Raw genomic sequence first — 27,655 nt, 5'->3', positions numbered from 1 at the left:
CGAGCCCCGCGTCGGGGTCTGTGCTGACTGCCGGCTCAGAGCCTGGAGCCTGTTTCAGTCTGTGAATCCCTCTCTCTCTGACCCTCCCCTGCTCACGCTGTCTCTCTCTCCTAGAAATAAATAAAACATTAAAAAAATAAAATAAAAATTCACATAACATACAATTCACCCGTTTAAGAGTGTACAATGGTTCTCGTCTATTCATAGACTTGTACAACCATCACCACAGTCAATTTTAGAATGTTTTCATCCACCTGAAAGAAACCCTGTACCCTTCATCACCGCTGTACCCCCTCAGGCTCCACTGCAAACCACCCACCAGTCTTAAGCAACTACTAATCTGCTTTCTGTCTTGTAAATTTGTCTATTCCAGATGGTTCATATAAACAGAATCATGCAATGTGTTGTCTTTTCTGTTCAGACTATTTTAGTTAGCATCATGTTTCTGAGGTTCATCTTCCTGGAATTGGTACTATGGTCCTTTTTATGGCTGAATGATATCCCATGTTGTGAATATATCACATTTTGCTATGTCTGCTGGTTGACTGACATTTGGATTGCTTCTGCTTGGAGCTATTATGAATAATGCTGCTATACACATTCATACACGTGTTCTCATTTCTCTTAGATACATACCTAGGCGTAGACTTGCTGGGTCATCTGGGAACTCTGGTTCCTATCTTATGAGGAACTGCCACACTGTTTCTTAAATGGCTGTACCATATTGCATTCCCACCAACAGTATGTGAAGGTTCCAATTTTTGTATATCCTCACCAACACTTACTATTATCTGACTTTTGATTCTCACCATCCTAGTGGATATAAGAGGTATCTCATTGTGGTTTCGATTTTTTTTTCCCTGATGACTGATGATGTTGAACATCTTCCCTTCTCCTGGGCTTAGTGGCCATTTGTATACCATCTTTGGAGAAATGCCTATTCAGGTTTTTGCATAATACTGGCCTCATAGAATAAGTCTGGAATTCTTCTATATTTTGGGGAAAAAATTGAGGCACCTGGATGGTTCAGTCAGTTAAACATTGGATCTTTTTTTTAAATCAGTGTTTCAAATCTCTTCATTTGTCTTAGGTCTATTCAAATTTTCTTTTCTTTCTTTTTTTTATTGAAAGAGAGAAGGCTCAAGTGAGCAAGAGCAGAAAGAGAGAGGGAGAGAGAGAAACCCACAAGGGGCAGAGAGGGAGAGGGAGAGAGAGAGAAAGAGAGAGAGAGAAAAATGGGGGTCACCTGAAGCAGGGCTTGTGTTCACCTCAAGCAGGGCTGAGTTCACCTGATGTGGGACTTGAACTCATGAACCATGAAATCATGACCTGAGTAGAAATCAAGAGTTGATGTTTAGCCAATCAAGCCACCCAGGTGCCCCTATTTTTTTTTTTTTAAGTTTATTCATTTATTTTGAGAGAGAGAATCCCAATCAGGTTTCTCTCTGTCAGTGCAGACCCTGACTTGCGCCTCTTCCCACTACCATGAGATGACCTGAGATGATACCGAGAGCCAGTACTTAACCAGCTAAGTCACCCAGATGCTCTAATGTCTGCCTTTAATTTTTTTTTAATGTTTTACTTTAGTTTTTGAGAGACAGAGAGAGACAGAGTGCTAGCAGGAGAAGGTTAAGAAGAGAGGGAGACACAGAATCAGAAGCAGGCTCCATCCCTGAACTGCCAGCACAGAGCCCGATGCAGGGTTTGAACCCAGGGATCATGACCTGAGCCAAGTTGGACCTGCAACTGACTGAGCCACCCAGTAGCCCCTAATGTCTGCCTTTTAAGTGGAAGATTAACCCATTTACATTAAATATAATTAGTGATAAGAATGACTTCTGCCATTTTGCTGTTTGTTATTTTTGTTAGCTGAATACCTAACTATGCACTGGGCCCTCTAAATACATCATCACTTTTTTTTTTCATCATCACTTTTTTTTAAATTCTTATTTTATTTTTGAGAGAGAGAAAGACAGCGTGAGCAGGAGAGGGATTGAGAGAGGGAGATACAGAATCCGAAGCAGGCTCCAGGCTCTGAGCTGTCAGCACAGAGCCCAGTGCAGGGCTCAAACTCACGAGCCATGAGATCATGACCTGAGCTGAAATCTGACACTTAATTGACATATCATCACATTTTTAATATTCATTTTATGCTTGAGGATCCTAGAACCTGGAAACATGCAATAACAGCCCCAGTGAGTGATGGAGCTGAGCTATGAGCCCAGCACTCAATGTTCCCATCAGCTCTTGCCTGGAAGTTCCTCACTGGTTCTCTGGCTTCCTCCCTTCCCCTCCAGGAGCCAATCTACACATGTAGCCAGAGGGACCGTTTTTTTTTTCCTTTCATAGTTTTTTGTCTAGTTGGATTCCATATAACACCCAGTGCTCATTTCAACAAGTGCCCTCCTCCATGCCCATCACCCCCTTTCCCCCTCCCCTTCCCATCAGCCCTCAGTTTGTTCTCAGTATTCAAGAGTGTCTCATGGTTTGCCTCCCCTTCTTCTCCACCATGGTCCTCGATTATGTTTCTTCTAATCCTCCTATAAGTGGAAGCGTATGGTATCTGTCTTTCTCTGTCTGACTTATTTTGCTCAACATAATACCCAGAGGGACCCTTTTAAAATGTAAATCCAATCATAACTCCCTTGCTGATGTCCCACCAAAGGGCATGAGATGCTTCCTAATGAGGGACTCCTGGTTACTGAATACACTGAAATGCAGAGTTGCCTCCATCCCACCCAGACCTCCTGGGGCTCAGCACTTTTGACCTTGGTGTCATATGCTGGCCTCTGAGTATGTTCCAGCCTGCACCTTGCAAGAGGACTTCTTGGACCATGGCCATCACTGGAGAGCTTCTGCACTTTATATACCTTCCTCCCCAGCCACAGCCAACTTCACATTTTCCCCTCTTCTTCCCTTTCAGTCCATGAAGACTCTGCAGGATTTGCTCACTGACATTTATGCACTCAAGGTCTCCACTGAAACTCTTAGAAAGGATGTGGACAAACTGAAGGTCATATTTGAAAAGGTAGACCCTCTCCCGGCCATGTTGCTTGGACCGCAGATGGTTGGGGGGACAGGGTAAATCTAGGGAGCCTGCTCTTAGCCAGAGAATACAGCCATGAGAGCCAGAGAAGGGCTTTGACATTGACCAGCCACTTAGCGCATCCCACCGCGGCTCCCACCATGCTCCGCACCCTACTGTGTTAGGAGACCATTTGTAAATGACAGAAACCTAGTTAATTGTGGCGTAGGCAGAATGAAAGAGTTTAGTGTCTCATTTACTAAAATGTCCTGAGTTGCTTTCGGGGACAACCAGATCTAGGTGCTCGTACCACATCAACATCTCTCTGTCAGTGATGCTTTCCTCTGGGCTGGCTTCATTCTCAGGCAGGTACTCCCTAAGTCTGGGTAACTCCAGGCTTACATTCCACCAACTTACAGAAAGATTACAGCTTTTCCTATCCTGTGAGGCTCTGTCAACGCTGAAAAGTGGAACAAACCTAGGGTGGGCATAAACCTACCTCCCCTTGGAGAGTTGACGCAAAGACATCAATCCAGGTACATACGAACTCCTTACCATGATGTGGGAGGACTCAGAATCCCTGAAGCATGAGGTCACAGCTGGTGAGTCAGAGCTGGGCTCGGGGGCCAGGTCTCCTCAGCAGCCTGTATCGTGCCTAAGGTTTCACAACTTGCCCCCGGATAGCGTGGTTTAGTGTAGCATCACGGCACCTGTGAGAACTCAGTCTGAGCAGCTTCCATCTGAGAAGAAAGGGCATCATGAAACACTAAAAAGGTTCCCTTGACAAATCGGCGGAGAAAAAGAAAAAATGCCTCCACCACCTACCTCTTGGAGATTCTTAATATACTTTTGCCCATTACAGGCTCTGAGAAGTCCTGCAGCACAGAAACCCATTGAATCCTTTTAAGCCCAACATTTTCCAAACTTGTTTTCCCAGGGAACCCTCTCCTACCCCTTTCCCACTCCCTGAGAAGCACTTGCTTTGGAATCTGTTTTTCCTTCTCCAATTCCGTCACCTAGAACTAAGTCCTTGTCTTTGAGCTGTGAGAGAAGCAGGGCCAGGACCAGAACTTGCAGGCCCACAGACTTGGCTCATTTGACAGATGCACCCGGAAAGAATGAATACTTTCGTGGAGGATCTGAGGGGACAGAACCAGAAGACCAGGGCCCTGCAGCGGGAAGTGGTGAGGGCCCCAGTGCTGTCCTCCCTCCGGACTCCCCTGACCTCTAGGCCTGGGGCGGGGGGTGGGGGTACTGGGGGCAGGGAGGGGTAAGAAGGAGATCACACTCAGAAAAGGTAGGTGTAGACCAAGGAGCCACCTGAGGGCCTCACCCATCATTCCCAACCCTGCCCCCCAGGTTTCTCTCCAGGGCAAGATGCTCACCATCCCCAGATCTGAGGACATGGTACTCTGGAGCAGCCTCCATGAGGCCATGTTCACCCCCGTGAGTGAAGGGAGACATGGAGGGGTGGCAGCTGAGGGTGACCGCTGAGCTGGCCCGAGCAGCCCTGGCCAGCCTCTCCCCCATCTCCACAGGGAACTTTAGCACAGAGAACCAGTTCACTACAGTTTAAGGATTCGGAGCTGTTGCAGATTGTCAGTCAACTCCCAGAGACGGATCATTCCCAGACCGCTGAGTACCCTGCTGCTGGTCATGTCCAGGTCTCAGAGGCCGTCAAGCACCCCAGGTTACTGGAGACCACCTGGCATTCTGGGATCCTGGAGCAGCTACAGGACGAGGAATCTGCCCAAGCTGCTCTACTCGCTGGGGCCCAGGGGCCGGGGAAGCCTCAAGTGCCCGGTGCTGGGTCTGTGCCTCAGCCTGTGCCCGAGCCTGGGTCTGCACCCAAGCCTGGGCCTGCATCCAAGACCGGGCCTGGGCCCCAGCCTGGGCCTGCACCCAAGCCTGGGTCAGTGCCTGAGCCTAGGCCTGGGCCTGAGCCTGGGCCTGGGCCTGAGCCTGGGTCTGCGCCTGAGCCTAGGCCTGGGCCTGAGCCTGGGCCTGGGCCTGAGCCTGGGTCTGCGCCTGAGCCTAGGCCTGGGCCTGAGCCTGGGCCTGGGCCCGAGCCTGGGCCTGGGCCTGAGCCTGGGCCTGGGCCTACACAGAGGCCACAGCCTGAGTCCACGCCTACACTAGGGCCTATGCTGGAGCCCAGTCTGACACGTGGATTCACACTAGCACCTTGGCCTGTGTTCAGATCTGGACCTCACCCTGGACCTTGGCCTGCCCTCGGGCCTGGGGCTGCCCCTGCACTCGGGCCTGGGGCTGCCCCTGGGGCTGCCCCTGCCCCGGGGTTTCAGCCCACACCACCAGGAGGCTGGCCTCTTCCCAGAGGCTTGTCCAGAGCTAGCAATTGGCCTTTCTTGGCCTCACGCTCCTTGCAGCTTCGCCCAGACACATCAGGCCTCCTGCCTGCACAGTCCCAGGGCTTCATGGCGCCCCCGCCAGCCACCGAGTTTGGCTCTGCTTGGCCCCATCCCCTGCAGTCACAGTCCGGCCAGGCACAGGTACATCCACTGCCAGCTGTCTTAGAAAATGAAGAATATTTATCCCACAACATGTCAGCTCCTCAGGCCAGGACCCCCAGGGCTGAGGACCCCAAGGCAGCACCGCCGAAGTCTCCCCTGTCTGCCCTTCAGCGGTTGAAGACCACTGCTGCCATTGCAGCCGCCGCCGCCGCCTCCTACGCAGCCGCCGCCTCATCCGCAGCCCAGAAAGCTGAAGCTGCTGCCAAAGCCATCAAAAATGCCCCGGCCACCAAGTTGGCCACTGCAGCAACATCCATGGCCGCATCTGGGCCCTTAGGGGTCTTCGCAGATACCCTGGGCGCGGGCTCTTCCCGCGGGGCCTTGGCCTCCGTGTCCTTGGCTGAGGACGCTGAGGCGGAAGACTTGCAGGTATACAGCGAAGACTTCTCTTCCTCATACCCTGCTGTCAGCGTCTCTTCCGATAGGAAGCTGTCCCAGGCCATGCTGGCTGCCCAGAATGCCGTGACCCCTGAAGACAAGAAGGAGGCCGTCAGGTACTCCATGAGCCACATAGCCCAGATGCCCATTAGACACGACTCCCTGAAAGAAGAGTTTTTGCAGCTGTCAAACACCCTTCAACGGCGCCTGAGTTTTCTAGGTAGGCTCGGCCTGGCTCCGGGGAAGGTAGCAGGGGCTCAGGCTCTCCTTACGGCCTTTGAGAAGTCCCTCGTCTCCTCCATTTAGCTCTCCCAGCTAAATCTGTATTAACCATTAGCCATTCATTCCTTTGGCTTCGGCATTTGCTTCTTATTAGTCTGTTCTTTTACCATGAAGGCACAGTGAGGTCTTATCGTAGGGGAGACGGGTGGTTAGGGTCTAAAGTTGGCACCAAAGAAGGAAGGAAAATCACATGTCATGTTTACTCCAGAAAACTCCCTTTCGACACCCCACGTAACACAGCACTAACTACTATATGATGTTTTGATAAGTCTGGATCAGCCAGGAGGTCCAAGAGCACTGAACAGACCCCAGATGAAGTGGTCAGTTTGAGATTAGGAGCAACTGCTGGCCAAACAAATGTGACCTCGATGACCCAGAAACTCTCTGGGCGGCAGTGGGACCAGTAGCTTTATGCTCCCGTTTAATGAGCATGGCGGACAGACGCTCGCTGAGGGCAGCGGAGGGCAGGATGGCCTCGTGCAGTGGTTCTCAACCTTGTGCTTCCCTCAGCCACCCGCCCCCCCCTGCGGGGAGGCCTGTTAAAGCACAGACTGCTGGGCCCCGCCTCTGGGGCTTCTGACTCAGTGGGTCTGAGCAGGGCCGAAGAATTTGCATTTCTGACCCATTCCAGCAGCTGATTTTTTTTAAATGTTTTTTAATGTTTTATTTATTCCTGAGAGAGATAGAGACAGCATGAGCAGGGGAGGGTCAGAGAGAGAGGGAGACACAGAATCTGAAACAGGCTCCAGGCTCTGAGCTGGCAGTCAGCACAGAGCCCGACGCGGGGCTCGAACCCACGAACCACGAGATCATGACCTGAGCCGAAGCCGGACGCTTAACCAACTGAGCCACCCAGGCGCCCCAGCAGCTGATTTTTTTTTTAATGTTTATTTTTGAGTGACAGGGAGAAAGAGAGCACATGTGTGCACAAGAAGCAGGGGAGGGGCAGAAAAAGACAGGGGGCTTTGGATGAAGTGCTGAGAGCAGAGAGCCCCTTACGGAACAGCAGTGAGATCATGGCCCAAGCCCAAGTCAGATGCTTAACTGACTGAGCCCCCCAGCAGCTGATTCTGATGCTGCTGGCCCAGGGGACCCACTGTGAGGCCCGTTGCTGTATCCTATTTGAAGATTTAAAAAAAAAATCTCTATACCTAACACGGGGCTCAAATTCATAACTCTGAGGTCAAGGGTCACATGTTCCCCTGACTGAGCCAGCCAGGCACCCCAGCTCAGGGCCTTTTATGAGAATGGAGTGAATTCCAGAGAGGCCTCCCTAGGCCTGTGCTATCTAATATGATAACCAGGAGGCCCCTGTGGCTGTTGGGCACTTGACCTGGGGTGACTTCAAGTATAGGGATACTCAAAGTGTGAAGTGCATGTCAAATATTGAAAGCTTAGTATGAAAACAGGAATGTAAAACATCTCAATAATTTTATATATATTCACATGATACTTTCATATCATATATTGAGTTAAATGAAATATCAAAATTAATTTTAACTGCTCCTTTTAAGATTTTTAAAAAATTTGCTTATTTAGGGGCACCTGGGTGGCTCAGTCAGTTAAGTGTCCAACTTTGGCTCAGGTCATGATCTCGAGGTTTGTGGGTTTGAGCTGCGAGTCAGGCTCTGTGCTGATAGCTCAGAGCCTAGATCCTGCTTTGGATTCTGTGTATCCCTTTCAGTCTGCCCCTCCCCTGCTCGTATTCTCTCTCTCTCTCTCTCAAAAATAAACATTAAAAAATGTTTATTAAGTGGGGGAGGGACAGAGAGAGGGAGAGGAGAGAGCCAGAGTCCCAAGCAGGCTCTGCACCCCTAGCACAGAGCCCAATGCAGGGCTCGAACTCCAAAACCGTGAGATCATGACCTGAGCCAAAGTCAGATGCTTAACCAACTGAGCTACCCAGGTGCCCCATTTTAAGATTTTTTTGTTTTAAAGAATGTAGCTACTAGGGGGTGCCTGGTTGTTGATTAAGCATCTCACTTTGGCTCAGGTAATGATCTCATGGTTTGTTGAGTTCAAGCCCCACATCAGACTTTGCAGTGACAGTACAGAGCCTGCTTGGGATTCTCTCTCCCTCTGTCTCTGCCCCTCCCCTGCTTGTGTGCGTGCACTTTCTCTCTCTCAATGAATAAATAAACTTAAAAAAAAAAAAAAGAATGTGGCTACTAGAAAATTATAAGTGACCTGAAAGGCCCCCAGGCTCACAGTATCTTTCTGTTGGTCAGTGCTGCCTCTGACATGTCCCGGTAGAAGGAGGTGGAGCTCTAGATGAAGCGTCTTTCCCCACCTCTGCCCCTAATGGCCACCCCTTCCTTTGCTTCCAGCTAATCAGGGAGCCTCTTCGAAGCTTGGCATGACAGTGGACATACTGCAGGAGAAGATTGGGGACCTCCAGAGGTCCAGGGTGAAGGTCAGTGCCCCGGGGCAGAAAGAGACTGGGGATGGTGGCTTGAGGCAGGCTGACAGCAGAGTCGCTGACCCAGGACCAGAATTTGTTGTGTAGCTGAAAGGCGGCCTTGGGGTGTGATGGGGCCATGAAGACAGACCTGGTGGGTTCAGGAGTCCCAGTGGGTCGTGGCTATATGGTCCCCCCCTCCCCCCCACCAACGAGGGTCTAGGGCACTGGCCTGGTACACTTTTCAAGCCCGTTCCCTGCCATGGTGACTTTAGTGCCAAGGCCTTCATGTCTGTGTCTCCCCCTTTTAGGAGGAGGAACTTGAAAAAATTTGGGGCCACCAAATAGAGATAATAAAGGATCACCACCTGGTGCTGGACAAGGAAGTGGAAAAGCTCCACATTCGCCTGGATGACTTGAAGGTCTGTTTAGTTTTTATAAATGTTTTATTTTTTATTTTTGAGAGAGAGAGAGAGAATGAACACACACAAGAGATGGGGAGGGGCACAAAGAGAGAGGGGACAGAGGATCTGAAGTAGGCTCTGCACTGACAGCAAAGAACCCGACATGGGGCTTGAACTCATGGACTGTGAGATCATAACCTGAGCCGAAGTCAGATCCTCAGCTGACTGAGCCACCCAGGTGCCCCAGGTCTGGCAGTTTGGGTGGGCACCTAGGGGGGAGGGTTCCTTGCTGGGACATTTGGACCCTCCCCCAAAGGTTTCACAGATACACCTCAGGAGGGGGACCAGGGACCCTGCACTGGCATTTTACTTTGCATGAATTACACTTCAGTTGAGACAAACAGATCCCACCCACCCCCACCTCCACCCCCAAACATATAAACAAGAGGGCCTGGGCGACATCTGTGTTGTTGACCGTGGGGCCACCCGCCTCAGAAGGGTGTCTGGAGCACAGCAAGCACAGCGTGTGCTGAAGGAATCAGCGAAGGAGTGAGGGCATTTCCTGCCCCAGCCACTAGCTTCATAATGGTTCCCTTAACCCAGCTCATCTGTGAACGCTCAGCGCCGGCGGGTCTTTCTGGAATGGCAGATTTGCTGACGTGACAATTGTGCAGACAGACACAGAGCGCCTCATAGGGACTCCCTTGGACACCCTCTCCCTGGGCCTGGATGGTCTGACTCAGCTGGTCTGAAGGGCCTCAGGACCAGTCCCGGCCGTGCCTCATCTGCGAGGTGCCCCCAGTCTGCGGACGAGGACCCAAAGTCATTCCCAGCAGCAAGAGAGGACCTTCCCCCAGAGTAGAAGAGACAAAACCCCAAACAGAACCGCCAGAGACAGCTTCCGTGGGGCTTCTGATTCCAAGTCAGGGGGCTATTGGTGGGCTGCGCTAGGATGTGGGAGGCGTGAGGGAAGGGCACGCCACCGCACTCCCTGCAGGATCTAGGCTAGGACACACACAGGGCGACTTGGGGAAGAGAACTGCTGAAAAGGGAGCCAGTCCCAGCCTGAGTGAGGCGGCAGGTACCTAGGCCTGTAGGCTCACACCTTTGCCAGGACCGAGAGGAGGAACGGCTAAGTCTCCTGCCAGCGCTGGGCCCTCCCTCATCACTGCCCCCTGGGGCGGCTGGGCCGCCGCGCCCTGCGGACGTGCCGGTGCCTTCTCCGATGGGCGCTGGGGCCCGTCCGTTCACACATCTGGTGTGTGGCCAGCACCCTGCCCCGCCCTGTACACAGGGTCCACCTCCAAGTAGCTGTCACTTGTCGAGGGAAACTCCAGAGGACAAGGCCTGACTAAACGGTGCCAAATGGAACAAGGCAGCCTTTGTCCTTCCTGCCCCTGTGCCAACAGGAACTAGTTGCTTGTAAAAGTTAACCCTGGAAAGACCTGGAGCAGACTTCGTATACAACACATGGTTTGTTAAGTGTTTCCTTTTTTTAAGTCGTTATTATTTATTTACTTACTTATTTAGAGAGAGAGAAAGAGAGCGTGAACAGGGGAGGGGCAGAGAGAGAGAGAGAGAGAGAGAGACAATTCCAACCAGGCTCCATACTCAGCACGGAGCCCGATGTGGGGCTTGAACTCACGAACCGTGAGATCGTGACCTGAGCCGAAATCAAGAGTCGGAAGCTTCACCAACTGAGCCACCCAGGTGCCCCATTCATTAAATATTCCTTAAAGGCACACGTGCTACAAGGAAGCAGCAGCGTGTGGCGCCCTTCCAGGAGAAACAGGGAGTTCAGACACATCTGCCACGGTTCTGTTGCAACATCTGGAGCAGCCACGACCGCTTACGTCTGCGATAAGTTACCGACGCAGCAGGTGGCACAAGAGATCCCTTTACTGGCTCACCGAGTCACCCAGCCAGTGCTGCAGAGCCTCCGCTCTGGCCGGGTCCCCTGCTAGTGGCTGGCGAGGCAGCAGACAGACAGCGCCCGGGTCCTTCTGAGTTTGCAGGGCGGTAGCTGTATTTCTTCGTTTCTAATCAGAGTGTAATTTTCGCTCGGTAAAATGCCCCCCTTTTTTTTTCCCTTAAGTTTATTATTTATTTTGGGAGAAAGCATGCAAGTGGGGAAGAGGCAGAGAGAGAGAGAGGCAGAGAGAGAGAGAGAGGGAGAGAGAAAGAATCCCAAGCAGCCTCCACACCACCAGTGCAGAGCCCCATGTGGGGCTTGAACTCATGAACGACGAGATCACGACCTGAGCCGAAGCCAGACGCTTAACCGACTGAGCCGCCCAGGCGCCCAGAATGCCCAAGTCTGAAGTCCGAGAGCTCAATCCACATCTGCCCATTTATGCAGCCGCGCCACCACCCAGGCGGGAGGGAGCTGTTTCCGCCCCCTTACTGTGCGTCCCTCCGAGAGTTTTCCACCGAGGACCCAGCGAGAACGTAAGTGGGGGCAGAACTCTTTCTCATGGACTTTGTAGAAAACAGGATTTGCCTTTTGCAAGTGGACGGGTGTCATTTGTAAGCCGAGCCTGCATTCCAGAACCACTGCCAGAAGGACCGTCGTATTCTGAGTTCCGGCTTGGTGCAGGGGGAGACTGATAAGACGCCGGAGCCGACAGTGCTGTGTCGGTTACTGGGCGCATTTGTTTTCTGTGGCTCCTGTGACAACTGATCACAAGCTGGGTGGCTTGAAATGCTAGCTGCGTATTCTGTCACCGTCCTGGAGGCCAAAAGCCAGAATGCGAGCTGTTGGCAGGGCCTTGCTCAGCTTGAAGGCTCCAGGGGAGGACCTTTGCCTCATCCAGGTTCTGTCGGTTCCAGGAGTCCCTCGTCTCGTGGCCACAGCACCCCAGTCTCTGCCTCTGTCGTCACGTGGCCTCTTCCCTGTACGTGTCTGTCTTCACGCCACCTCTTTATAAGGACCCCAGTCAGTGGATTTAGGGCCTGCCCTGATCTAGTGTCACCTCATCTTAACCAATGCATCTGCACAGACCCGATTCCCAAACAAGGCCACGTTCACAGGTTCTGGGCAGGCATGAATTTGGGGGAGGGGATTAATCGACCCAGTGCCCAGGCACCCCTAGAAGTAGAAGTTAGAAGGTCCCCGCTGATCACTCCTCTTTATTTCCAGATTTTAGTTACAAAGAGCCAAGTGGAGACCTAAGTATTAATGTGAGGCCTGATGATTCTCAAAGGTCTGGGCTCCCTGCGGACATGGGGTTCGAGGAGGCAACCTGACTTGAGGCCGAAACAGGACCATCCTTCCACACCTCCACTTCTCGTTCCAGACTCTGGGACCCGTCTTTGGGGAGGGTGGATGTGGTGGAACTTGGCATTTATTAGAATTGGGTTCAGGGTGCCCAGGTGGCTCGGTTGGTTAAGTGTCCAACGTCAGCTCAGGTCATGATCTCATGGTTCGTGGGTTCGAGCCCCGCGTTGGGCTCTGTGCTGACAGCTCAAAGCCTGGAGCCTGCTTCAGATTCTGCGTCTCCTTCTCTCTGCCCCTCCCCTGCTTATGCTCTGTCTCTCTCTCAAAGAATAAATAAACATTAAAAAATTTTTTAGAATTAGGTTCAACTTCAGATAACATAACTACCACCCCCCCCCATAACTGACTTAAACAAATTGTAAGTGTATTTCCCTTTCACATTCAAGAAACTCAGAGATGGTTGGTCCAGAGCTGGTATAGAACTCCAGGGTGTGTGACTTCCATTCCCAAGCTCACCTCAAGGTACAAGATGGCTGCTGGCGCTCCAGTCATTAACTCTGCATTTAAGCCAGCAGCAAAGAGGACATGATTCATTAAATATTTCTGATCTTTCCCACCCATGTCCTTCCCACTTCCATTATACCTCGGCCACAATGAGCTGTAAGGGAGGCTGTGAAATGCAGGTGCCAGCTACGAGTTTGGGGGCTTTGTTCCAAAGGGTGAGAGGGCAACTAGAGGTGAAGGGAGAAGCAGAATCCTGTTTCCAGCTTTGGAGGAAATGCGACCCCACCCTCTGGGGACAAGGCCCAGGAGGTGTGAGGCTCTGAGGCCCTTCCCGAGCATTTTAGCTGCTGCTGCTGTCATGGGGAGGGTCCAGTAAGTGGAAAGTGGGCCGAATTCACGGAGGGAGCCAGTGGAGTAAAGGGTCATTTTTCTCTGACACTGGGGCACAGTGTGGCCTATAGGTGCTTGGTTGATAAATAGATTCCAGTTCTCACAGGGACCCCATTACAGATCGGAAGAGCTGAACTTGCCTTAAACATCTAGGGAGCCAAAGTTGTCAGCCTCGGATGGTGTTTTTTTCCCGTCTGGTCGGCCTCCCCATGAAGCCAAGTTCCTACAATGCCGCCTCCGAGGGGACAGCTCGTCCCAAGTCCCACATTCCCTCCCTTCTGATCTGGGCACCGGGAGCCCTGGGCCCCATCCTTCCGGCGTGGCCCACCCTACCTGTGTCCACCTGGCTCCATCGTCCCTTCCAAGCACACGGCAGGGGTAGATGTGGGCGACAGATGCTGTCCCCAGGGCCTCCAGGGTTGAGGGACATGCCTTTTGCTTCTGTCTGTAGATTGTCCATTCCCAAATTAAAAACCTCGAAATGCACAAGGTGGACAAAAGTGTGATGGAGCAGGAGTTGAAAGAGGTGAGTGAGCAGAGACTCCTCTCCGCTCCCGCCCCTGCATCCTGCGCCCAGCTCTCCCACCCGGGGGAATGGAGTCATCTAGACAGGACCAGACCAGGCACAGGGCCTCCCAGGGTCCTTCCGCCCCTATCGTATAGAAGGGCTGGGGAAGCTTCCCCAAAGTTCTCCCATCAACCCCGATTTTCAGTGACTCGGGATGTGTGAAAATCTGTTACGTGAACTAAAAATCAGGCAGCAGCTTCTCCTTCACAGGAAAACCTTGGCTTAGACCTGACAGTTGTGTTCGAGCCAATTAGGTCCTGAGGTTGAATTTAAGCCAAGGCCAGGCATTCAGGGTCCCAAACTAGAAAGCACGGACCAGAGGGTCCTGATCCCGCCCCCCTCCAGCTTCCTTCCTCTCCCACCCCAGCAGCTCTGCCTCCCTGAGCCCCCTCTGTCTCTAGAAAGCCGATAGGAGCATGCTGGCAGGCAAGGCAAACCGAGCTGACCTGGAGACGGTGGTGGTGGAGCTGAATGAGATGATTCAGGGCATGCTCTTCAGGGTCGTGACCCACGAGGATGACTGGAAGAAGGCTGCAGAAAAGTTGAGCAAGGACCTGAGCACCAAGGTGAGTACCCCATAGCAGTCATCTCCTGCTGAATAACAAGTGAGCCTGAAAAACATGACAGCATGAAATGACAAATGCTCTACAGCTGCTGAGGGTCAGGAGCTGGGGAGCAGCTTCACTGAGCGACTCAGGGACTCCCATGAGGTTGCAATCAAGATGCCGTCTGGGGCTATAGTCCTCTGAAGTGTCACTTCCAAGATGGCACCCTCACATGGCTGTCGGCAAGACACCTCACTCCCTCACCACACGGACTTGTCACAGAGTGGCAGCCAGTGTCCCCAGAGCGAGTGGCCTGGGAGAGCACAACGGAAGCCCCATCATCTTCTGTGACTTAGCCACATGGCATCATCTCTGTAGTAGCCTTGTTACACAGACCAGCCCTGCCCCGGGTGAGAGGCTGTGAGTACCAAGAGGTGCGGGCAGGGAGGATCTTGGAGGCTGACCACCGTTAATTCTCCTGCCTGGGCAAGCAAGGGGGCAGGGGGTGGGGGTGTCTGCTGATCATTTACTGATCATGTATTCACCACTAGATGAAGTGTCTCCATTCATCATTTACTGACCACCTGTGATGAATGTTGCTGACGAGTCACAGCCCCTGCCTTGATTTGTACCATCCAGTAGAGAGACAGGCACAGTCAGACCAGTGATTACAGGGCTGTGTGGTTCCTGCAGCGGGGCGGCTGGTCTGGCCAGGAGAGCGTGGGTTCAGAAGCAGGCAGCCCATCTGAGCAGCAGTGTGCCCTGAGTGCTATGATCTCGCCGAGCCTCTGATTTCTCGTCTCCAAAGCAAGGATTTGTTTGTTCAGCTATGCACTGGGCACCTATGACGCTGGTCACGTGTTTCTCATGGAGATGCACTTGTCTTTTTTCTTTCCAAATGTTTAGTTAATTATTTTTGAGAGAGAGACAGAGTGGGGGGGAGGGAGGAGGGGGGGAGTGCAAGCAGGGCAGGGGCAGAGAAAGAGAGAAAGAGAGAGAGAGAGAGAGACAGAATCTGAAGCAGGCACCAGGCTCTGACCTGTCAGTACAGAGCCTGACGCGGGGCTCAAACTCATGGACCGTGAGATCATGACCTGAGCCGAAGTCGGACTAACCGACTGAGCCACCCAGGCGCCCCTGGAGACGAATTTGTCTGAAAAATCACACAAATCAACACAGAATTGCAGCCGGAGGAACTATAGTCATCTACAGAACAACTGACCTATTTTTCTTCAGTGGTTCAATGATAGGGTGGGAAAAAAGTGGAGACAGAGAGACTATTCTAGATGAAAAGTGTCTCCAGAGACAAAACAACCCAGCGCAGTCCATGAGAAGTCTTGGCTTGTATCCTCGTTCAGTTGAGCCAAGTCTACAAATGGGCTGGGAGTGAGAACAAAGTCAGGAATTACTGTTCGTGCATTGGGTATCACATAAGAAAATGTCCTCACGAGTGCGACAGTATTCGTGAGTCAAGTGTCATGCTCCCTGTAAGTTTTTAAAAGATACTCCGTCAAAAGAACAAGGCAGGTGCGGCAATCTGTTAAGAATGATGAACCCCGGATGGTGGGTGTATGGGGGTTAACGATTCTGGTCTTTTCACTTTTCTGTGTATTTCGATTTCTTCCTAAGGGAAAGCTTTTGTAAATTTTTGTTTTCAGTGCTTTTCCTTTTCTTTCTGTATTTTTAATTGTGGCAAAACTCATACAACCTAAAATTAACCATTTTGAAGTGGGACTAAATCTGTGGCATTTAGTACATGTACAGTGTCACGCAGACACCTCCTCTATCTGGCGGCAAGATATTTTCATCCCTTACAAAGAAGCCAGTGCCCATTTATGCAGATGCTTTGTACCCCTCCCTGCCTCTAGCCTCTGCCAATCCCTGGGCTACTTTCTGTCCCTATGGCTTTGTCTCTTCTGGACATTTCTAAGTGGAATCATAACATCCTGTGACCTTTTTCACTGACTTCTTGCCCTTAGCAGCATGGTGTCAAGGTTCATTCATGGATCAGATTCCCCATTCTTTTTCATGGCGGAACAATATTCCATCAGCTGGAGCGACCACATTCTGCTTATTCATTCATCTGTTGATGGACATTCAGGTTGTCTCCACCTTTGACTATTATGAATAATGCTTCTGTGAACATACCTGTACAAGGTTTTAAATCTTTTTTATTTTATTGTATTTATTTTTTTAATGTTTTATTTATTTTTGAGAGAGATAGACAGTGTGAGCAGAGGAGGGTCAGAGAGAGAAGGAGACACAGAATCTGAACCAGGCTCCAGACTCTGAGCTGTCAGCACAGAGCCCACCGTGGGGCTTGAACCCATGAACTGCGAGATCATGACCTGAGCCAAAGTCAGACGCTTAATCAACTGAGCCACCCAGGCACCCCTTAAATCTTTTTTTAAAAAGTTTATTTACTTAGAGAGAGCAAGCACGTGAGCATGTGAGCAGGGAAGGGGCAGAGAGAGGGAGAGAGAAAGGGATCCCAAGCAGGTTCCACACTGTCAGTGCAGAGCCTAATGTGGGGCTAGAACTCACTAAGTGTGAGATCATGACCTGAGCCAAAATTGAGAGTCAGACGCTTCACCGACTGAGCTACCCAGGTGCCCCACTTGTACAAGTTTTTGTGTGAACACCTGTTTTTGGTTCTTTTGGGGAGAAAACCAGGAGTAGAATTGCTGGGTTATATAGTGGTCCCCCAATTTAACTTTTTTTGCCCATTTAACTTCTCATACGGGTGATACAGCGTGATGTCTGCAGTTAACTCTGAGATGGTTCGGAAAATGAAGAGATACACACATGTATACATAAAGAAAATGGGGCAGCATGTTAAAAGTTGATTAATCTAAATGGACGCATGAATGTCCTTTGGATTTTTCTTACAACTTTTCTGTGGATTTAAAAGTTTTCGAAACCGGAAGTTGGGGGAGATTCTTCTTGGGGTGCTGCATTGGGCCGGCAGACAGGTCACGCTGGCATGGTCCCTTCAGCGGCATGTCACTGGTGTAAAGGTACACTCCCACCTTATGAGCAGCCAGAGGTTTGGGGGTGACCCTTTGGCAGCCTGGAAATGGCCGTTGCCTCATTGGCCATTCTTCTAGTACCTTCCTCATAAGTGGAGAATTGTTGCCTGAACCAATTACTTCAACGGTTGCAAAACAGCGCCTTCTCTAATCTTCGTATTGCTTCTCTGTTTAGCATCCGGACATCTGTAAAGAAGAGCTCTCCATAATTAACGTGCACCGATTACCCTGAAATCGGCTCTTGCAGGAAAGCCCAGAACGATGATGAGCTGTTTCCTTTCATTACCGGTGTTCAGGAATGATATCGCTGCCACAGCCACCTCCAATGCGTGGTGGCAAGTGGCGGTTTCTGTTTTTATTTTATTGAGTTCTTTTTTGTGAATGTCACTCCGAATCATGGGTTTTTACATATTCAGTTTGCTGACTCAGTTAAGTTACTATTTATTTTGTTGCTCACACGGTCTCATCTGGCCTGCAAGGTGGCTTCTGAGTCCTTCGACTTGACCCTCTGTCTCAGAAAGCCATCTTGGCTCCTTAAATGACAAGACGTTCCAGATGCATCTGCAAAATTCCTTTCCCCAGATCTGAATCGGTCATTTCTCTACAGAGCCTTTGCTCCTTTTTGTGTTTAGAGACCAAAATGTGGGCACTGGAAGGAACACATTATTATTATTATTATTATTAATTTAAATAAAAAGTACATCAAACATCGGGTTCAAACTCATGACCCCAAGATCAAAAGTCACATGCTCTACCGACTGAGCCAGCCAGCCACGCCTGGAAGGAACACTCTAAACATTCAAAAGTCCCACGCTGAAAAGCCGTCTGGCACTTTCTCAGAAAGTTAGGTATAGAGTCGCTATACAACCCAGCACTTCCAATCCGGTGTGTGTGCCCAGCGAGATGAAAGCAGGTCCACACCAAAACCCATACACAGGTGTTCGTAGCAGCATTACTCATAAGAGCCAGCAGATGAATGGATAAACAAATAGTGGTCTTTCCGCCCAGGGGGTCCAATGGGATATTATTCAGCCATAAAAAGAAAGAAATGAAGCTCTGATTCATGCTATAACCAGGTGAACCTTGTAAACATGGTGCTGAGTGACAGCCAAACACCAAAGGCCACAGAGTATGTGACTCCATTTATATGAAATGTCCTAAACAGGCAAATCCATAGACATGAACTGGATCAGGGGTTGCCTACACCTGAGGGTTTGGGGGGAAACGAGGAACCACCGCTAATGGGTACTGGGTTTCTTTGGAGAGTGATTAGGATGTTCCAGAATTGGTTGTGCTCATGGTCACACAACTCTGTAGATAGACTAAAAGCCATTGAAAGTATACTTCATACCCAGTGAATATGTGTTGCATGTGTGAATCTCCAGTGCCTGGGCACCACCAGGAGAAATGTGTCTTGGGCCTGAGGGCCTCAGTTGAGCAGTAGGGTTGGTTTTACCTTTTGGAGGCAGTAGCTGATGGTGTTTTATTGCCTTGGCTGCTAGGGAGCTCACTTTGTACTTCCATTCTGGCAGCAGTGTGCATTAGGGGTAGAACCGTAGCCTAAGCTTGGTCGTGTCCCCTTTCCTTGACCCCCTCGCTTTTGCTGTTTAATTTTGTCACACAATGTGTGTAGCTTTGCTGCAGATCCTTTTCTGGATGGAGCAAGGCGGGGTGTGCATTAGTTGACTAAATACTCTTCTCTTCCCTGGGGCTACGTGCAGCTGGTCCACAGTGATTTGGATGATCTGAAGAAGGACGTGGATGAGGTCTGGAAAGTAGTCAGGAAGCTGCTGATTGAAGGCCTCCGGTTTGACCCTGACAGTGCTGCCGGCTTTAGGAAGTGAGCCCCTCCTGGGTGGGGGTGCGCCTCCTAGAGGCTGGGAGAGAGGAGACGAGATGGGTATCCCAGAGGAGTCCGGGAGGAAGGATTCCAGACCTGTGGACCCGGGGAGAAGGAGGGGGGCTTCCCAGCTTGGGGGCTGAGGGTTGGATGGCGCTGAGGGCACCTCCGAGGGGGGCATCTCTGGCCCTGGCTGGCAGAGGGGCTCCAGGAATGCATCTGCTCCAAAGCCCTTTTGTCGAGAATGAGGAGCCTGAAGCTCACAGAGCATAGGGTCCATGCAGGGCCTCGCACGGAGCCTGTGTGGATCCGGGAGCCATGTCACCGTATCCCCTACTCCATCTAGACAGGGTCCCAGGCAGAAGAAATCAGTGTTGGGGGAGGGGGCTCTCCTATCTTCAGATGACCCCTCATCCCTCCCAGTTTCCCCTGCGAAGGGCAGCTTTCCAGAAGGACCCTGGCTTTAAAGAGCCCATTATGTTTGGGCCAGGCACATAAGCTATACACACTTTGTCCCCGACCTCTGCTCCCGGTGGCCACAGATAGGGGTCAGCAGGGGCCAGCAGAGCCGACTTGAGCTGAGCTGGGCCAGGTCAGCTGGAGGAGGGTGTAGAGGGAGGTCCTGACACCGAGGTACAGGCAGGCCTTCCCCACGGTGCAGCGCTGATGGCTGGCTGTCTTCCAGGAAACTGTTTGAGCGGGTGAAATGCATCTCCTGCGACCGGCCCGTAGAGCTGATGACCGGCCCGTGAGTACCGCCACCAGGGGGCGTCTGCGCCCACCCTCTGTCTTCTGGATTTCCTCCCATCCACGCCTAGCCCTACCTGTCTGGGCGGTTGTAGGTACATGATTTAGATGCCCATCAGGCCCTATACACCGTACTGTACAGATCATCTCCTTTGCTCCTCGTCCTGGGCAGGAGCACAGGCATCCCCTCCTTTGCCAGCCCTGCCTGGTGTCCCCTGTGTCCCAGGGTCAAGGTCAAGTCCAAAAGTAAAAGGATAGAAGGAAAGTGGGGAAAAGCTGAACTTTGGGACTTTGTTGCATATATTTTTAGAATCGAAAAGTTTTATTTATTTAGCTGAGATTCATATAAATCACCGTAAAGCGAATAATACAGGAGGCATCTGGGGAGCTCAGTTGGTTAAGCTCAGGTCATCATCTCACAGTTTGTAGGTTCGAGCCCCACGTCAGGCTCTGTGCTGACAGCGTGGAGCCTGCTTGGGGTTCTCTCTCTCCCTCTCTCTCTCTGCTCTTCCCTCGCTTGTGCACTCTCTCTCTCTCTCACAAAATCAATAAATACACTTTAAAAACAAAAGAAAGTTGGGTTTGAGGGAAGACTTCTTGGAGCAGGGAGCCCAGGGCCATCTGCTGGCCAGTTGCTCCTCCCGCTTAACTCTTGTCCTCCAACAGGCAACTCATCACCATCCGCAAAGCCCACCTCCTCTCACGGCTGCGCCCTGCCAGTGCCAACAGCTATGAGTACCTGCAGCGGCAACAGATGAGGTGAGCGGGCTGGGGGTCTGTCTCACAGAGGTCCTCAGGGGCCCGGAGCGCTGCAGAGACATCGGTCCCGGGACCCAAAGGCTGTCCCAGGCCATTGTCAGCCATCTGCAAGGGAGCCGTTTTGGGAGGTGGCTGGGGCAGTGCCTGGCCCGGGAGAGACCCGTGGTAGAGAGGGATGGGCTGATTTATTGGGCATCTATTATGGGCTGAGACGACTGGGGAAGGGTTCTCACTTACGTGTCATGACTCTCATGAGCTGGGGTGAGGTGCCTGCTTCCAGTAGGAGGAAATCAGGTATGGCCGTGGCCTCAGTGAGGCTTGCTGTGGCCGGGCGGGCCCTGTGCTGAGCGCTTGGGCAGACCCGGCCTCAGTGAATCCTCAAGCCTTCCCTTTGAGGCGTATTCTGTCATCACCCCATTTCATAGTTGAAGAAACCAAGGCCCAGGTAACTTAGCCACCTGCCCAAGGTCGCAGCTATAGAAGTGCCAGAGCTGGTGTCTAAACCTGCAGATTCCTGCTGCACCTAGTAGGCTCCCTGGGTCCCGGCGCCACCCTCCACGTCCTGACATCCCACGCTTTGTGGGTGCTTCCTGCACTCTGGCCTGCACCCTGACTTCTGGCCAGGTGGGGAGAGCCATGGGGGGAAACTGTGCCTGACACCCCCATCTTCCCGTGCCTGACTCCTTCTTGAGATCAAAGGTTCAAAGTCCTCCCCTGGCAGGTGAGGCAAGGGTCCCTGGGTGGGCAGGGCCTGGGGGAGCACAGGACTCGATTTTTCCCCACGACTGTGTCTGTCCATGTCCACCCCCCAGCCCATAGTGGTGCCCAAACGAACTGGAGGTAATTCCAGTCTTGCCTCGTGCTGGCCAGGCGCTTGAGCCCGCCCTGCTGCTCCCCTGGGGCACAGGGGTCTCCCAGTGGCTCCCGTGCTGCCTGTCCCACCGCAGGGAACACCAGCGGCTACAGCAGATCCAGGATCTCGAAGGCCAGGACAGGAGTCTGGACGTGCTGGGTCCCCAGAAGGACTGGGGCGATGGCCCTGGCGGTGCTGCCAGCGTCAAGCTCAAGACCTATGACTTGTCAACGTTGTACCCCTACGGGGACCCTGAGGTGTTAGACTATGACACAGTGAGTGCGGCAGAAGCCCTGGGCGTGGGCGGCCCCGGGGGAGGCGGTGCTCTGTCTGCTGGGCCTCTGTGTGTACTGGAGAGGCGGGCGAGGACACTCCCTGACCTGGGGCCCGGGCCATCCAACAGACCGAGGTGGACATTCTGGGAGTGGACGGGATCCTGTACAAGGGCCGAATGAGCAACCAGGAGGGGGTGCGGCCTTCAACAGGCGTGGAGAAAGAGCGGGCAGGTGAGGGGTATCAGGCCTTCCAGGGAGCCCCTGCCCTCGATGTCCTGGCTTTGCTGGGCAGCATGAGGAGGTGCCGGAGGGGCTCAGAGGTGGCCCCATCCCTGACTTGGGGCTCTTCAAGGGGCAGGAGGTCTTCACACAGCTACTTGCAAAAACGGAGCCCTACTATACGCCAGGTGCTGCACCAGGCACTGGGGAGGCAGTGGGGAGCAAAGAAAGATGGAGTCCCTGGGGTCACCACATGAGTGAGAGAAGCAGATGGTAAGCAAATAAACTGAAGGGGAGGATCCACTGTTAGGAATAGCAATGAATAGCTGACCAGAGGGGAGGGCCTGGTGACAAAGAATGCTGGCCCACGGAGAGGTGCCAGATGGCCTTCCCAAAGAAGGATGCTGGGCTGGGGATGGGAAAGTTGTGAGGCCAGTCCAAGGAGAGGCATCTGATGAGGGAATGGGGTAAACTGGATGAAGGGGTCGCGTGGGAAAAAGTGGTCCCGGTGGGGGGGAATAGCAGGTGCAAAGGCCCTGTGGTGGGTAGAAGCCAGGCGCAATTGGGAGTCAGGAAGGTGAGTCTACCTGCGGGATAGACACTGGGAAGGAGTTGAGCATGATGAAGAGATGAGGACAGAAACTGGAGGCCTGTGTCCTAATGTCCCAGGCAGGTGAGGGTTGGGTTAGGTGAGGACACATGGATCCATCACTCTGATTGCTGCAGCGGCAAAGCCCCCGCTCCAGCTGGCTCCTTCCAGGGATCCCAGGCCTCGGCTCCAGCCATGGGCCGTCAGTACCAGCAGGGGTACTTTCTCTGTGTGACTCTTGAGGCTTTTCTCCTTCTGGGAAGAGGAATTCTCAGTTTTGCCCTGGGTGGGAGCCATATACTTCCCCATTGCAGGGGGACCCTCGAGTCCCAACTGGCTGGAGGGTTAAATTCTCCCCGTGGTATTCTTCCTCACCCCGCTTTGTCCCCATTGACTTGAGGACTAAACCCCAGATGTGCAGAAAAGGAAAGGGGACTGTTTTCTTGGCGATTCTGGACAAAGAAGAGCCCACATTAGTGTCCTGGGACAGACGCAACAAATGGCCGCAAACTGGGGGCTTAGACAACAGGAGTCCTCACAGGTCAGGCGCCCAGGAGTCCTAGATCACCGTGTCACAGGGCTGTGCTCACAACCAGGGCTCCGGGGGAGGCTCCTTCCTGCCTCCTGGCGGCTCCACACGTAACTTGGCTCATGGCCACGTCCCTCCAGTGTCTGCCTCCATCCTTACGTGGTCTAATCCCTGTGTTTTCTCCTTTTCTGGCTCCTGGAAGAACATTTGTCATCGGCTTTAGCCCCCATCTTAACCTGGGATGAGCTCATGCCGAGATCCTTAATTACATCTGTGAAGACCCTTTCTCCTAATAAGGTTACATCCCTAGGTTCTAGGGGACGTATCTCTTTGGGGACCTCCATTCAGGGCAGGGCCCTCCCCTGGCCCAGGAGTTCAGGACACCATCCGAGACCTGCATTCCCCCGGCACGGATCTGGCTCCCCCTGGACAAGGCTCAACCCCCCCAGCAGTGGCTGTTGTTGGGAGGGTACTCAGGCTAAGCTTCAGGGGTCACTGGGCAGGGTAACAGTTGTGGCTAATATTTAATGAGGCCTGAGTTCTTGCAGGCCTGCACTGTCTCCTTTCAGCTGGCCACAACCCAGTGAGGCATTGCACCAATGAGCAGGTGAGGGCCGCTTGCCGGAAGCACACCCTCGGTGGGGGTGGGGGAGCTCATCTCCACTCAGGCACTAGACAGGGCCCCTCTCCACCTCCCTCCCCTGGGCTGTCACCCATCGGGCAGGGCTTCTCTCCCCGTGGCTCAGTCATTCTCGAGGCCCACGCAGCACAGCTGGACTGAATCACAGGATGCCTCAACTGCTGTGTCCCGTTTGGGGGCAACAAAGTCTAACTACTATTAGAAGCTGGTTCGAAACCTGCTGTGGCCAGATCTTTTGACCAGATTGCTCTTATCACTTATTTATTTACTCAAAAGAACATTCTAACCCAAAACAGACCCAGTGTCTAAACCTAAATGAGCCAGTGTGAGCCCCTCCCAGGTGCAGCCTGGCCTCAGATGCATTCATCTGTTCATATCACTGTCCAGCGTGCCCTGCTGTTTACCCAGCCCTTTGCCAGTCGGGGGCCACGGAGGGGCCTCTGGCCAGCTGTGCCCTCCAGGTGTTTGCACTGAGTCAGAAGCTTAGGCCGGGACAGAGGGACACCCGGTCCTCAGTGATCCGTGTCCCCATAGGAGGGGGCTGGATGTGCCAAGGCTGGTGGTTCTGAGGCTTGGACTTTCAGAGAAGGAAGGCTAAGTTCAGGCAGGACTCAGGACGTAGGAGGAGGCGGGCAGGGGCGTGTCACCAGCCTCAGCTCTCCTCACCAGCTTTGGGTGAACTGCCTAAAACACGCACAGTGACCAGGCCCCTCCCCGGCTCAGAACCCCTCAGTATGAATTTCCCATGGCTGCTATAACGAATCACCCCAAACTGAGTCACTTAAAACAACCCACATTTATTTTATCTTAGTTCCGGAGGTCAGTAATCTGAACTGAGTATCACAGGGCTAACATCCAGGGGTCAGCAGGGCCAGTTCCTTCTGAGGCTCTAGGGGAGACCATTTCCACCCCATTCCTTGTGTGTGGCCCCTTCCTCCAGCACGAGGTGTGTCTCTTCGACCTCACTTCTGTCCTCACCTCCCCTTCTCTGACTCTGACCCTCCAGCCTTCCTCTTCAGAACCTTGCGATTCCATTGGGTCACCTGGGTAATTCAGAATCCTCTCTGTCTCGAGATCCTTAACTCATCACATCTGCCAAGTCCCCCTCTGCCGAGTCATGTGACACAGTCACAGGTTTAGGGGATTGGGACGATGACATCTCAGGGGCATTGCCCTCAGAGTCCAGGCTCCTCGGCTGATCTGCCCCTCCCTCAGCATCTCAGAACTGTTTGCTCATCTCTCAGTGAGCTCAGCTGTCCCCTGCCTCTGCTCATGCTGTGCGCCTGCCTCGAAGAGGCTGTCTCATCTGCCAGAGCTCAGGGTCCCCTCCTGTTGAGAGCTTCACGGCTTCTCAGCTTCTGGCTTCTGCAGAGGTGGGAAAGCCACAGAGGAGGGCCCAGCAGGAGCAGGTGTCGGGGTCAGGTGGCGAGTTTGAATTCTGACCTACAGAATTCAGGGCATCAGGAAGACCTCAGGGAGAGTGCTGGGTCAGAGCCAGGTTTCCAAGCCTCACTGAGTCTCGATTTCTAACCTGGGCCCTGGGCCCATGTCCCTCACCTGGGAGGGAAGCAGTGTGACAGTCTCACTGGTCAGCTGGTTGGCTGGTCCTGCCTGAGACCTGTGGAGGGATCCAGCTGGGTGATCAGAGCAGGGACCTGGGATCGCCCCTCGATTGGGCATTTGCCTTTACACAGAACCCACAAAACACACTGGAGTTAGTTCTTAGTACAGGCTCAAGGAACAGTAGATACAGACCCTGAGTTAGGAATGCAAGAGGTTTGGGGGGGGGGGTGTTAACAAAGAGGAAGGAGGAAAGGGAGGAGGCAAGCAGAGACCCCCAGGGGCCAGGCCCCCGTGCTCCTGTCTTTGACCTGAGGTGCTAACAGCCACTGAGGTGCTAACAGCTAGAGGCTCTTGGCTCCCTGTGCTTCTGCAGCTGAACAGTGAGTTCTTTCTTTTTCCCTCCCTCCCTCCCTTCCTTCCTTCCTTCCTTCCTTCCTTCCTTCCTTCCTTCCTTCCTTCCTTCCTTCCTTCCTTCCTTCCTTCTTTTCTCTTTCATATAATTTATTTTCAAGTTGGCTAACATACAGTATGTACAGCGTACTCTTGGTTTTGGGAGTAGATTCCCATGGTTCGTTGCTTACATACAACACCCAGTGCTCATCCCAACAAGTGCCCTCCTCAATGCTCATCTCCCATTTTCCCCTCTCCCTCCGCCCCCGCCCCCCGCATCAACCCTCAGTCTGTTCTCTGTGTTTAAGAGTCTCTCATAGGTTTGCCTCCCTCTCTGTTTGAAACTATTTTTCCCCTTCCCCTCCCCCATGGTTTTCTGTTAAGCTTCTCAAGTTCCACATATGAGTGAAGACATATGATATCTGTCTTTCTCTGACTGACTTATTTCACTCAGCATAATACCCTCCAGTCCCATCCATGTTGCTGCAAATGGCAGGATTTCATTCTTTCTCATTGCCATGTAGTATTCCATCGTATAGATAAACCACATCTTCTTGATCCGTTGGTCCGTTGATGGACATTTGGGCTCTTTCCATGATTGGCTGTTGTTGAAAGCGCTGCTATAAAGTGAGTTCTTTCTTAAAAGGGAGGTCCACATAGCACATGGCTGCCACATGGCCCTGGTCATTCAGCTGGTCATTCCTGAGCCCTTCTCGGTGCCAGGTATATTTTAGATGCCACTGGGGAGACCCAATTTGGTTAAAATAAAGTTACTGCCCCCTTAGAGCTTTAACCCCACAAAGGACTGTAGAATATAAATAAATAAAAAGTCACTGAGTAAGATGAAACATGGGAGTGGGGAGAGAATGACCAGGGAGGGGTCTCTGGCGAGCTAACTAAGCGGGAATTGTCAGGATACCCAGGGGAGGACACAGGTGTCCAGGCAGAAGGAGCAATCTGGTGTCCCTCATGGGAAGGAGCTTTGATGCCTGTTACTGCCCCTGGGTGCCAGGTCTGGGCCCTCCCTCCCTTCCCCTGCATCTCCGCCCTCAGGGCCCCTCCTCTTCTCCTGCAGCCTTTGGTCTGGGTGGCCAGCCATGGGCATTCTTGGCTGGACAGGGAGAAGGGAAGAGCTTGGGTTCAAAAGTGAAGGATGGAGCCAGATCCTCGAGGCCAAATGTTGTCCAATCCCTGGTCTGGGAGACGTCCAGAACAGGAATATCGCGGAGACAAGAAGCAGATTCGTGCCTACCAGCAGTTGGGGGAGGGAGGAAGGGAAGTGAGCATTTCATGAGAACAGGGTTTCCTTCTGGGGATGAAATGTTCTGGAATGAGCTAGAGGTGGTCGTTACACACCGTTGTGAATGGTTAATGTCCACTGAATTGTTCTCTTCAAATGGTTAATTTTGTGGGACGCCTGGCTGGCTGGCAGTGGAGCATGTGACTCTTGATCTTGGGGTTGTGAATGTGAGCTCCACATTGGGGACAGAGGTTACTTAATTTTGTGTTGTGTGAATTTTATCTCAAAAAAAAAAAAATTCACACACACAAGGTGAGGGATGGGAAGGTGGGGGTGGGGGCCTGATGGCGGTGGTGTGGCCCCAGGGAGAACGTCTACGCCTTGAAAACTGGGTGGGAGGAGGGATCTTCCACGAAGGGGAGGCTGAGGGGCAGGTGTGTGGAGGAGGTGGGCAGGTCTGGGGAACACTGGAAAGGCCTTTGCAGGACTTCGGGGGAGTCTGGGCTCAGGCGGAACTCTGCAAGAGCCCTCACCCATTCCTCCATCTTCCCCTTTCTGTTCCTCTAAGCTGTGAAGGTTCCGCACCCCCCAACTCGAAACCTGTATGATCGTAAACGCCCAAGTGCCTTGTTTGGTGCCATCTACCCCTGTGAGTACCTGCCCTCCGAACTCCCTGGCCCAGCTGGGGTCCTGGCAGGGTCTCTGGGACTCCCCAGTCCCAGCCTGGGGCACTCCTGACC

The 27,655-nt window shown here is 52.5% G+C and overlaps 1 protein-coding gene across 1 annotated transcript in view; it reads left to right on the top strand.

Moving 5' to 3' along the window:
• CUNH16orf96 (chromosome unknown C16orf96 homolog) overlaps positions 1–27,655 on the top strand; it is a 36,370-nt gene that overhangs the window by 7,409 nt on the left and 1,306 nt on the right. Inside the window, exons 2-16 of the mRNA XM_077762756.1 lie at positions 2,924–3,028; positions 4,129–4,209; positions 4,385–4,471; positions 4,564–4,835; positions 4,956–6,154; positions 8,544–8,629; positions 8,926–9,036; positions 13,581–13,655; positions 14,099–14,263; positions 18,993–19,111; positions 19,797–19,859; positions 20,525–20,617; positions 21,565–21,745; positions 21,874–21,976; positions 27,484–27,564. Of these exons, the coding sequence (XP_077618882.1) occupies positions 2,924–3,028; positions 4,129–4,209; positions 4,385–4,471; positions 4,564–4,835; positions 4,956–6,154; positions 8,544–8,629; positions 8,926–9,036; positions 13,581–13,655; positions 14,099–14,263; positions 18,993–19,111; positions 19,797–19,859; positions 20,525–20,617; positions 21,565–21,745; positions 21,874–21,976; positions 27,484–27,564 (2,821 nt within the window). The remainder of the gene's footprint in view (positions 1–2,923; positions 3,029–4,128; positions 4,210–4,384; positions 4,472–4,563; positions 4,836–4,955; positions 6,155–8,543; positions 8,630–8,925; positions 9,037–13,580; positions 13,656–14,098; positions 14,264–18,992; positions 19,112–19,796; positions 19,860–20,524; positions 20,618–21,564; positions 21,746–21,873; positions 21,977–27,483; positions 27,565–27,655) is intronic.

This window comes from Crocuta crocuta, unplaced genomic scaffold (assembly GCF_008692635.1).
Source record: "Crocuta crocuta isolate KB4526 unplaced genomic scaffold, BGI_CrCroc_1.0 scaffold234, whole genome shotgun sequence".
NCBI lineage: Eukaryota > Metazoa > Chordata > Mammalia > Carnivora > Hyaenidae > Crocuta > Crocuta crocuta.
The sequence above is the reverse complement of the archived record's forward strand: the minus strand, read 5'-3'. Positions and strand labels throughout refer to the sequence as shown.